The sequence below is a fragment of the Tupaia chinensis genome, unplaced genomic scaffold (genome assembly GCF_000334495.1).
Source record: "Tupaia chinensis unplaced genomic scaffold, TupChi_1.0 Scaffold144899_1, whole genome shotgun sequence".
Lineage (NCBI taxonomy): Eukaryota > Metazoa > Chordata > Mammalia > Scandentia > Tupaiidae > Tupaia > Tupaia belangeri.
In genome coordinates this window covers 781794-794188 of record NW_006204759.1, presented here as the reverse complement: position 1 = coordinate 794188, position 12395 = coordinate 781794, and the positions used below count along the sequence as shown (strand labels likewise).

The following is a 12395-nucleotide window of genomic DNA, read 5'->3' as shown; positions in this document are numbered from 1 at the left end:
CAATATCTCTAATTTTTTACTGGGAACACACACACATACACACACAAAGAATGGAGAAACTAAGAAACTATTCCAATGCTTTTGTCATGAGTGGTATTTTCCTCATTAGCCTCATTATCTTTTTTCTTATTCAAGAGTATTCTTTTTCCATCTGAATTAAAAGATTTGACTCATCCAAACAATGAACTTCCTAGGTGATTTTTAAATGAGCTCATAGGGTGAGGCCAAAATTGGCAGGTGCTGGTAAGTCCGTACATCATCTTTCCCCCAGCGCTGGAGCAAAGTGCCCTGGGTAAGCACAGCAAACCTGGTCGGGCATGGTGCCTCTCACCTCACTCAGCGTGAAGCTCTTCCATGGCAATGACTACTGCTTTCCAAGTGGGCAGCATTCTGTGTTTCAGAATCTGCAAACAGTTTATAAACAATTATCAAAGCATTCCTCCACTAAAGGAAGATCATAAGGGGAAGTGGTGGCATACTCTGTCATGGGCTGCAAAGCAACTCTGAAGCATGACAGAGTACAAGACATGAGACTCGAAATTCCTGCGGGTTAGTCCAGATGGACATCAGCTAATTCCTCCTGATAGCTGCTGGCCAAGTCAGTACATGTCGACAGGCAGAATGTATGTGAAAAGATCTAGTTTGCTTTAATGCTTTAGCCAGCTATGACTCCAACGGTCAAGTTAAAAGAAATACATGCAGGCCAGCAGGTGACATGGTGGTTACATTGCTGGACTCCCACATGGCTAACTCTGTAGTTCAAGTCACAGATCAGGTGGTTTGAAAAACATACCAGAAGCATGTGTGTGCATGCCCCATATCCTGAAAGGAGAATGGAGGAGAAGGATGTGGTATGGCCATTCCCCTGGAGAGTGATTTCTCACTTTCCCTTTTGCTCTGTCTCTGTCTCTCTCCCTCTGGTGAGCACATGCAGTCTATAGCAAAAATTAAAAAAAAAAAAAAGAAAGAAAAAAAAGTATAAGCAAGCAAAGTCACATGGACTTTAAATTTAAATCACCTTGAGGCTGACAGGTGGTGTGGTGGTTAAGGGTACCGGACTCCTACATGTCTGACTGCGGTTTGAGTCCCAGACCTGGCAGCTTGCTTTCTCACTTTCCCTCTCTCTCTCTGTTCCTCTCAAGTCAAATTAAAATAAATAAATGAATAAATTAATTAAAATAAAATAATTTAAAAAAAATTAAGTTACCTTAATAAAGAAAAGGATTTACAGTACTGAAAACAATGAAATGGTTTGATATTTTTAGACATACATACATATGCACATGTATTTATTTATTTATTTTGAGAGAGAGACTTTTGCTATATGCCACATGCAGTTGCTGGAGAGACAGAGGAAAAAAAAAATCACCCCCCAGGGTGGATGGCCACATTGCAATCCCTTCTCCTCCATTCTCCTCTTAGGATTTTGAGCACACAGGCACACATGTCCAGGGTGAGTTTTAAGTCACTGGATCTGGGACTTGAACTACAGTTACTTCATAGGATTCCCGTGATATAACCATAATGCCATCTGTTGGTCCCACACTTACTTATTTTTTAAGTAGGGTCTTTGCTATGTCACAATCCTCCTGCCTCAGCCTTCTGAGTAGCTGGGACTACAGATGCACTACCCCAGCCTAGGTTTTTTTTGTTTTGTTTTGTTTTTGTTTTTTAAGAATTGTTTTATTTTGTTATATTTATTATTCAATTTGACCAGAGAGAGAGAGAGAAGGCAAGCTGCCAGGTCTGGGACTCGAACCATTGTCGGCCATGTGGGAGTCCAGAACCCCAACTACCACGCTACCTGCCAGGACCCCCAGCCTGGTTTTTGATTATCATTTTCTTAAATGTTGGGCTAGGAAATGAACTTGGGCCTCCCATGTGGCCTTAGCTTGTTGAGTATCAGCATCAACCAATGTACACCACTAAAGGCCTGATTTTATTGTTTTTAAAAACTGTGCAAACTATAGTTAGTAGTGATTCTGTGCAGTCCTTTCCTCAGATGACTGGTGCCTGACCATCATCCATCCTGGATGAGTTATGGTTTGGGCTGTCACTTGAATTGCCCAAGATACCTACATTAGGATCTACCATGTACAGGTGGTTTGCTGGGCACTATTTGTAACTAATTCACCATCCATCTGTAATGTCATTTAGTTCTCACAACAGTCTTGCAGATGAGAAAACTCAAAAAGGTTAGAGATTAGATAATTTGCCCAGAGTTACACAGTTGACCAATGATAAAAGTTGAGACAAACTTTTTTTTTGAGAGGTTTTTTCCTACAGTGCGTGTGCGCTTGCCAGAAAGAGAGAGACAGAGAGTGAGAAATCACACACATACACACACACACCCCCGGGGGGATGGCCGCGCCACAATCCTTTCTCCTCCATTCTCCTCCTGGGATCTTGGGCAGGCACGCACACGCCCCTGGTATGAGTTTAAGTCACCGGGTCTGGGACTCGAACTGTGATCAACTACATGAGAGTCCAGCGACATAGCCATTACACTAACTGCTGGTCCCGAGGCAAACTTTTTAAAGCCCAAGCACTATACCAGGTTGCTTGCTAGACACTTGTCAAAACAAGAAAGAATAAATGCACTTAATTAGGCCTTAGTTCAAGGTACGTCCTGTTTCTCAAGGACAGGTTAATGAAACGTAGTCAAGCAAAGGTGTCTTTCAAAAAAGGAACTAAACAATAGCCTGCAAACAGTAGCACAACAAACATCATGAAATGCCATCAGCAGAAATAAGCCTTCAGAGGCCAACTGGTAGCATGGTGGTTAAGACTGCTAGATCCCACATGGCCGATCATAATGTTCAAGTCCTGGACCTGGCAGCTTGAAAAACATGCTGGGTGTATGTGCATACATGCCCAAAATCCTGACGGGAGAAACAGTATAAGGAATGGCACTGTGACCATGCCCATGGGGAGTGCTTTCTCATCTTCCTTCTCTCTTTGTCTCTCGCTGGTGAGCTCACATACCCTCTTGCAAATTAAAAAAAAAAAAGACTTCGACCTTTTCAGGTAAGCAGCTCTGACATTTAAACATTACCTCTCTATACTTAACGTTTTTCCTTCTGTGCTTTTTGTTTGGGGGTGGGGGTAGAGTTGAATACCAGGTGGGGTTCAGCTGGTATTAGATAAATGACAAGAAACAGTTGACAGAAGAGCAGTAACTGAGATGCCAACCTGAAAGAAAAAACAAGCCACAGGGAGACTGCATGGCCCAGCGTACCCCGTGCTCTGCTTCTGCTGCTGGAGGAGCGAGCGGTAGTCCATGCTAGCACTGCACAGGGCAGGCTGGGAGACACTCACTCTCGTAGCAAGAGCGCACTGCAGCAGAGGATTCCGCCCAGTCCACTAAGCAGAGAACAGAGTTCCACAACTATCCCACTAGACCTTTTTTTTTCCTCTTGCTATATGAAGCTTAGAAAGAGGTCCTCTGAGAAAATAATTTTCCTCATATTGTAAATTTCCACCTATTCATTTTTTATTTTTATTAAAAAAAAATTTTTTTTTAAGGTTTTTGCCATGGGATGTATGCTCGCTGGAGAGAGGCAAAGAGAGAAAGTAAGAGTAAGAAATCATCCCCCAGGAGGGTATGGCCATGCCACAATCCCTTTTCCTCTATTCTTCTCTCAGGATTTTGAGCACACACACACACAGGCCCAGCATGATTTTCAAGCCAGGTTTGGGACTTGAAAAGTGGTCACCCATGTGGAAATCCACTGCCTTAACCACCATGCCATCGGCTGGCCCCCACCTATTCATGTTGATCACTGAATTAGAGGGATACGCAGATCATTGAATTAGAGACATTAGGACTCTGGGAACACTTCAATTAGTGTTCTGTGCTCTGTTTAGGTTGCTGGGCTGATGGCTCCAAGCAATGGGCTTTACCCAGGATGCGTGCCCGCAACCCTCTCTTACCCTGAGGCGCGCATAGGCTGCTTTTACTCCCACAACGAACATCTGCTGTACTTGCAGGTACTGTCTACCTGCACAGCATGGACCAGGCACTGTGTGGGAATGCCCATCTGTAACTGGGCAAGGGGCATTTATGGAGTGCTTACTATGTACCAGGCTCCATGACTGGCACTTTCACACGAATGCACTGTTTACAGTGCTGCACTAAAGAAGGTATTATCACTCCTGCTTTACAGATGATCAGAAGACTTGAGGACAAGAAAGCATAACTGGTAAATCAACAGGCCTGAGATCTAGACATCAGCTTGTCTAGCTCCAAAGTCCATGTTCTTTCCACTTTACAAAATGTTCCTTTCCAAAAGAACAGCTACTAGCCTAAGTGACTGTGAAATTAGCTGGGGGAACTGGGACAAGCAAACTCCGCCTACGATGAAGCGGTAGATAAAGAGATGATGTGTAGCAGTAATGGTGGTGCAGAGGGGGAAGAAATGACTCCTCTTGCCTTCGGGTTCGGGGGTACATGCTCCTTCACTTCAAGGGGAAAAACAAGACGATCAGAATGAAAAGGAGAATAACAGAGGGTCAGTGGAAAGGTGAATTTATATAATCTTTCTTAAAAGTAATTTGAAAATATCTAACAAAAACTGAGTATTTACATACTCTTTGATCTCTGCAATGTCCTTTACGGCAATTAACCTGAAGCTAGGCCAGCTGGTGGCATAGTAGTTAAGGTGGCTGGATCCTACATGGCCGACTCCGATTCCAGTCCCAGACCCAGCGGCTTGAAAAACCCAGTGGCTTGAAAAACCCAGTGGCTTGAAAAACATGCTGGGTACACATGTATGTATGTCTAAAATCCTGAGAGGAGAATAGAAGAGATTGTGGCATGGCCATCCCCTCTGGGGGTGATTTCTCTCTCTCTCTCTCTCTCTCTCTCTCTCTCTCTGTCTCTATCTCTGTCTCTCTCCAGCTAGTGCACTCACCCTATAGCAAAACTAGGGAAAAAAAATTAATCCAAAATTATTATGAATGTCAAGAATGCCCCATCCCCAATACATACACACAAAGCTATCCACTGTTAGACTATTTATAAATGTGAAAATCCAGAAATAACTGAAATAGTCATCAAAAGTAAATAGATTAAATATTTTTTTAGGAGGGCTAGCCCCATAGCTCTTAAGGGAGCCGCATCTGACATGGTTGACCATGGTTTAAATCTCAGCCTTGGTGGCTTGAAAAACACACCAGGTGCACAAACATGTGTGTCCAAATCCTGACCAGATGGAGAAGTGGAGGAAAAGGATTGCGGTATGACCATGTCCCACTGGGAGTGGTGGTGGCGGTTTTCTCTCTGCCTCTCTCTGGTAAGCGCACATGCCCTCTAGCAGTGAATGAAAGTTATAACTGTATTTTACGGGAAGTAATAGATCTAGTATTGAAAGTAATGAAATCTAGAGCTAGCCAGTTTGAGTTCTAACACCGTCTATGCAATCTTGTAGAGGTGCAACTTGGGAAGGTCACCTAATCTCTCTAAACCACACTTTTCTCATCTATACAACAGAGATGATAACAGTATCTATAATCTGTTATCAAAGATAATTTATAAAATGCTCTTAACAATGCCTCACATATATCAATCCCGTGCTAAACATGAACTATTGTTTGATTTTAACAATAAGTACTTTGTCCTACAGAATACCACACAAACATTAAAAATTTTGTAGTTATAGAGTAAATGACACAGAAAACTATTAAAAGTAAGTTAGGGGCCAGCAGGTGACATGGTAGTTGAGACGCTGGATTTCTACATGGTCAACTGCAGTTTGAGTACCGGATCTGCTGGCTGGCTTTCTCACTTTCCTTCTGTCTCCCTGTCTGTCTCTCTCTGATCAGATTAAAAAATAATAATAAATAGGGACCAGCAGTTGGCGTAATGGCTGTGTTGCTGGACTCCCATTTAGTCAACAGCAGTCTGAGTCTCAGACCCTATGCCTTAAACTCATACCATCGTGTGCACATGTATGCCCAAGATCCCGAAAGGAGAATAGAGGAGAAGGAATTGCAGCATGGCCATCCCCCCGGGGGGTGATTTCTCGCTTTCTATCTCTCTGTCTCTCTGGCAAGTGCATGCGACCTATAGCAAAAACTTCTCAAAAAAAAAAAAAAACACAATAAAATTAAATAATTATTTTTAAAAACCTTAGTAAAGTGAGAAAATGTTTATAAAACTGTGTAAAGTATAAACTTATTTTTATTTTTAAATCTATAATGAATAAAAAACACTCAAAGAAATCTGTTAATTGGAATTCTAAGTGATTTAATTTTTTTAAAAAAAAATCTGTACTTTTTCTTTTTAAAGTTTACTTTACTTATTGAAAAAGGGGGGTACTTTTGACAGGGTCTTGCCATGCTCTGATCCCTCCCCAGCCTCTCAGACAACCAGGATCATGAGCACACCTGGGTGTGCTAGAGCGTTCAGGTTGACGTGGATTCAAACCTGGGCTTCTTGTATGGCTCCAGTATTGCACTCCATCCTCTACCATTTATACCACTGTGGCTGAGCTGAAAAAAATCCGTTTTTTCTATAATGAAGGTAATTTTCTTTTATTGTATAAGATGTTCTTTTTATGAAAAAAGAAAGAGATGTTTTGATTATAAGTGGAAAGTAAATTTGAGGATTTCTTAACCATGGCATTCTTAAACCTTCTGAGATAGATCTGCATTTTAATGACTGAGAAAAATGAGAACAGATTTGAGGACTGTTCTAGCTATTTAGAAATGTCTTTGGGGGATCGTACTGTAGCCTCCTGAATTAGTACATGTTCACAATCCTGAAACCTAATCAAAATTACATGTCAGACTGTAAGGAAATTTAATTTGTTCAGTTTCTTTCTTTTTCTTTTTTTTTGTTTCCCACCCCTCGAAACTATCATCAATGGACAAAGAGCTATGTGTGTTTGATTTTGGATGGAGAAAGATTCTTTCAACCTAGTGATGTGTAAGAAGCCCTAGTAAGGGGCGGCGGGCGTGGGAGGCATGAGACCAAAGTTCTTTTTTTTGAGGTTTTTGCTTTAAGGCATGTGCACTCACCGGAGAAAAGGACATAGACAGTGAGAAAGTAAGCAACTGCCCCCCACCCCCCAGGGGGGATGGCCATACCACAATTCTTTCTCCTCTTAGGATCTTGGGCACACAAGCACACGCACCCAACCTGAGTTTCAAGCCACTGGGTCTGGGACTTTGAAGCACAGTTGGCCATGTGGGGCAGCGATATAACCTCCATGCCATCTCCTGGTCCACCCCAAGGTCCTTTCTAAGGAGACTATAGATTTCTTCCTTCCTTTTTATTTTTTTGGAGAGGTTTTTGCTATAGGGCGCGTGCACTTGTCAGAAAGACAGAGACAGAAAGCGAGAAATCACACCCCAGGGGGGTGGTCACACTGTAATCCCTTCTCTTCCATCCTCCTCTTGGGATCTTAGGCACACACGCATGCACGCATGCATATACACCCACTAAGGAGACTATAGATTTCTTCCTTCCTTTTTATTTTTTTGGAGAGGTTTTTGCTATAGGGCGCGTGCACTTGTCAGAAAGACAGAGACAGAAAGCGAGAAATCACACCCCAGGGGGGTGGTCACACTGTAATCCCTTCTCTTCCATCCTCCTCTTGGGATCTTAGGCACGCACGCATGCACGCATGCATATACACCCAGTGAGTTTAAGTCACCGGGTCCGGGACTTGAACCGCGGTCGACTACATAGCCATTATGCCAACTTCTGGTCCCTTTCTCCCCTTTTTTAAAAATTCTACTTGTAAAGTCAGAGTCAGACATACGAACTCCTATAGATTTGCAGATTATATATGCAAAAGACAGAACTCTGCATATTTCCACCAAAACACTCCAAACTACCTTTCTAAGAATGGGGAGACTAGGTTTTATTTCTGGCTTTAGTACTGTAAGCTATATGGCTTTGGACATAGTATGAAAAAGAAAAGACAAATATATCAGAAGGACAGTTGGTTAGTTTTCAGGGAAAAACACACAGGCAGGTTGGAATTCTTGGGTTGGCTGCTCAGCACGTTCTCTCCTGTAGGAAAGTCACAGGCTCAGATGAAGAAAGACTGAAGACTGACATCTCCCACGGCTGCGAATGGTTGAGGAGCTCCTCACTGCATACGCATGAACACTCACGTGCGGGTGGCAGGACTGGGTGCACATCGACTCACTGCTCCTCTGCTCTCAGGCATGCGACACAAGCTGATTGTTGCCTCCGCTGCCACATCAGCCAAAAAGCCCTGCTCTTACTGTGTATGCATGGCATGGTACAATCCTGCTCGGAGGCTGGACTGCAGGGAACATACACAGAGAAGTGGCGGAAACTGAGCCACTAAAGTGGAGAGAGGGCAAGTAAGGAAAGCTTCAATACCAGCCAAGGAGGAGACTACTGGGTGCCTTCAATGAGAATTAGGTCTCCTCCCAGGAGAAAGAAAGAACCAAACTGCCTGACTCAATCTGTCTTGTAAGGAAGCCTCCTTCCGTCAGTTTAGAATCATCCAACAACTCCATTCCACTTGGGCGAGTACAACATTAATTTTGCTCATAATTTATAAAATACATTTGTTTACAGCACTGATATTTGAGTTTTCTGCCCAATAAAGTCAACTTGAGGGCAGCATAGTTATTTTTCTTTCGAACAATTAGTTAATTTTATTATCATTTTTAAATTTGATATAGAGCATGTGTGCTCACCAGAGACGGGGAAGGGGAGTGAGAAAGCAAGCTGCCAGGTCCAGGTTTCAAACTGTAGTTGGCCATGTGGGAGTCTAGCGCCTTAACCACCAGGCCACTACTGGTTCCGGAAGTGTAGTCTCTAATCTTGACTATGTGGGTGGAATTCCTAAGACATTTAATAAGACTGGCAATTTTGACAAAAGTCTGGGCTTTCCTAACTTCACAAACCTTTCTTGATATTGTTATCCTGTTTAGAATGCCCTCCTAGTCACAAATTCATGCCAAACTCTGCCTACTACAAATACCACTTCCTTATGAAGGTGTTCCTTGTCTTCCCACTTAGATATAAAAAACTCTTCACTCTCTTGTTAAAAAAATTATTTATTATTATTATTTTAAAATTTGCTGCAGGACACGTGCGCTCACCAGAGAGAGATGGAAAGATGGTGGTGGGGGGAGCAAGATAGGAAGCTGTCAAGTCCAGGACTTGAACCTGGTTAGCTACGTGGGAGTCCAGCAACCCAACCACCACACCATCTGCTGGCCCCTCTTCTCTCTTTTTAAAGATGGTGTTTTTGTGCCTTTCTTATGGTACTGATTTCCTCATATTTTGTATTACTATTACCTGGGCATTCCTCTCATCTCATATATCTCTTGCCCAACACTTTGCTTAATACCAGAAGCAAGAGTCCCTTGGGGCTCACCAACTGCCTCCCCGAGCCAGTGAGGAAAACTGGATCCTAGCAGCTTGGGAAAAGGACCATGCCTTTTCCAGCCTTGCTTCTCTCAGCAATGTGCTGGGTCACGTCTGAACTGACCTGTTCAGCTAGCAGCAAAAATGACAGAATCAGAGACTAAGACAATCATCATCATACATTTTTTTTTTTTTAATTCTAGAAGAAACTACACAAAACAGGATGCAGACACAAATAACAGAGTGTATGTTAAACCAATCTATGACTGCTTGGCTTGTTTATTTTCATCACATGGCTTTCATTTTGCTAGAACTCCAGAAGAGTCAGACAAAAAGTAATGGTCTCCCAGCTGCTGTGTTCCCAAGTCTGTGGTTTTTCTTACGATATAAACAAAAGATTCTGAAGGTACAGTCTCTCTTAATATTTGCTGGTGTGGGTCTGGGGGAGAAATGGATGGTGGGCTAGGTGGGAGTGTGAGGGAAATACACGCAATGAACCGACAGTTCATACAAGCAACACCTGGAGTGTTAAACGCCCTCTAACTGTTGTTTCACTGGGGAAAAAATATCCACACTTCCTCTGGTAAATGCAGACATTCTTTCACCAGCTGCATTCCGATCTATAGTGTGTTCAGGAGAGATGGCAGCTGGAACAGATCACATTCAGGATGCCATGAATGCTCCCCAGCAGCTAGGGGATAATCAGGGCCTACCAAATGAATCCTCTGAGTCGAGTTCCTTCAAGAAAATGGATTAGCCCCAATCTGCCCACTCGAGGGTTCTGCTGTAAACGCCTGAAATAGTGGAAATACACACTGGCATCTGATTGGTGAAAAGATCAGCTACTTGAAGAGAAACTTGGTGACATCAACTATTTCAGGACTTCCTACTTCACTTCATAAAACCCCAAAGCCTAAACTTTGGGTTTAGTCCTTTTTCTGGGTTAAATATTTACAATCTACAGCAAAACCAATTCAGACCAAATGTCTGCTTACACAACCTTGTGACATGGCCACCCCTAACAAAATGCAACAAGAACTGTCATTTAACTTAACTGTCATTTATTGAGCACTTCTTATGTGACTGGGACAGTCTCTCTTCATGTTCCATCCCCACAGTCCTGAGAGGCAGAAATCCACATGTCACGTACATATTGAGGTAACTTGGGCCCAGACAGGGTAAGTAATTTGCTCAACACACTCAAAGGAAAAACTGAAAGAGTCTGATCTGTCTGACTCCAAAGTTGGTGTTCTTTCCACTGCCCTCTGCTATTGGCCAGGAAAGCCCCAGAGCATTTCTTTCTCCAGAATTTACGAGAACACTACGAGATCCTGTGACTCTAGAACAGGCATTGGCACACTTAGTGAAGAGCCAGACAGTAGATATCTTAGGCTTTGTAGGCTACATGGTCTCTGCTGCAATTACTGCAATTACTCAATTCTATCACTGTCGCATAAATGAAGTAAATAAAGTTTATATTTACAAAAACAAGCAGTGGGCCAGATTTGGTCTACAGTTTGCTGATCCCTGCTCTGCAATGTTCTAGAGTGGGCAGCATCATATAATTCAGGTTTAGAAATCTATAATGAAGAATTGTCCATTTCTAACTTAACCAACACACGTAAGTCTTCTATATTCAAGACAATATGAGAGATAGAGGATAATTTAGACATAGTCAAGGCACTTAAAACTTTTAGATTAATTTATTTCTTAAAATTTTTAAGTTTTTGCTATAGGGCATGTGTGCTTGCTGAAGAGAGACAGAGATAGAAAGCAAGAAATCACCGCCCCAGGGGGGATGGCCACACCATAATCCCTTCTCCTTCATTTTCCGCTTGGGATCTTGGGCACACACACACGCGCGCGCACGTCCGGTGTGAGTTTCAAGCCACTGGGTCCGAGACCTGAACTGTGGTCAACCATGTGGGAGACCAGCAATGTAACCATTACATCATCTGCTGATCCCCACTGTCCCAGTGTATTTTTCAAGCCATCAGGTCCAAGATCCAGATAGTGAAGTGGGCTCTAGCCACATTAACCATCACGCCACCTGGCTAGCCCAGGAACTGACATTCTTTTGGGAAGACAGGACGTGGGCACATAAAAGTCAAAAATAGAAACATGAAGTAGAACATGTAAGTGTCAAGGGAGGGGATTTGAGGGCCCGCAGTTAACTCATGGGACCATTGCAATATTAGAAAAGCAGAGTTTACAACCTAATCAAATAATCTTGCATTGGCACCAGTGCTCAGAAAGAATCGGAAAAACCTCTCAGTGGGCAAGCATGAAGAATGAGTCAGAAGTTACTGCTTTAAGCACTAACAAAAACACCCATTCTGGCGAGACCACATTAAGGTTTTCAGCATGTGTCAGATGTTAATCAAAGATGTCTCCTTTAGACTCACCAAACACATTTGCTGCCTGTCTCATTCTAAAAGGACAAGCAATTCGATCTAAGGTATGAGATGAACTGAGTGCGCTAGGGAACTCTGAATAGTATTTCCACTCTCCACTCAGAGATGCTTTCAGTGCTGAAGACCGTGACAAAGCTCTAAGCAAGAGCTGATAGAAACCATCTTGGGTCATGCTTGGAAGTCTGGTAAGAAGCCATCTCCCAAAAGCTTACCTTGCTCATGGCAGTCAGGGCAGGGTCACAGGCAGCATCCAGATCCTGAACCAACAATTGAATACTACTGGAGATGACACTGCGAATCACACAGACGGCTGTGGTCACAACTTCAATAATGACTGACATAGGCCCTCCCAAATATTTTAGACAGCTGTGTAAAAATTAGGTTCATCATTTCACCATAAAAATCTTGAGTTTTAATGAATGACCATGGAGGAGTAGTTTGGCTCTTTCTTCATGTTTTGGTCTTGTCAGAGTAGATCCCCACCCAGCCAGGACACAACTCTATGGCTAGTCTTTCCAACTGCCACCCACAGACTCCCTCTTCATATCCTACTCCAAAAGTACCTGTTTTCCAAAAACACCGAAGTCAGAATGGGAAAAAAATAAAAATAAAAATAAAGAGTT

At 42.8% G+C, this 12395-nt stretch overlaps 1 protein-coding gene across 2 annotated transcripts in view; it reads right to left on the bottom strand.

Moving 5' to 3' along the window:
* The window catches only part of VPS53 (VPS53 subunit of GARP complex), a 173833-nt gene that overhangs the window by 25641 nt on the left and 135797 nt on the right, over positions 1 to 12395 (bottom strand). For both annotated transcript variants that reach the window (XM_014583842.2, XM_006167524.3), the window contains exon 17: positions 11985 to 12063. In XM_014583842.2, the coding sequence (XP_014439328.1) occupies positions 11985 to 12063 (79 nt within the window). The remainder of the gene's footprint in view (positions 1 to 11984; positions 12064 to 12395) is intronic.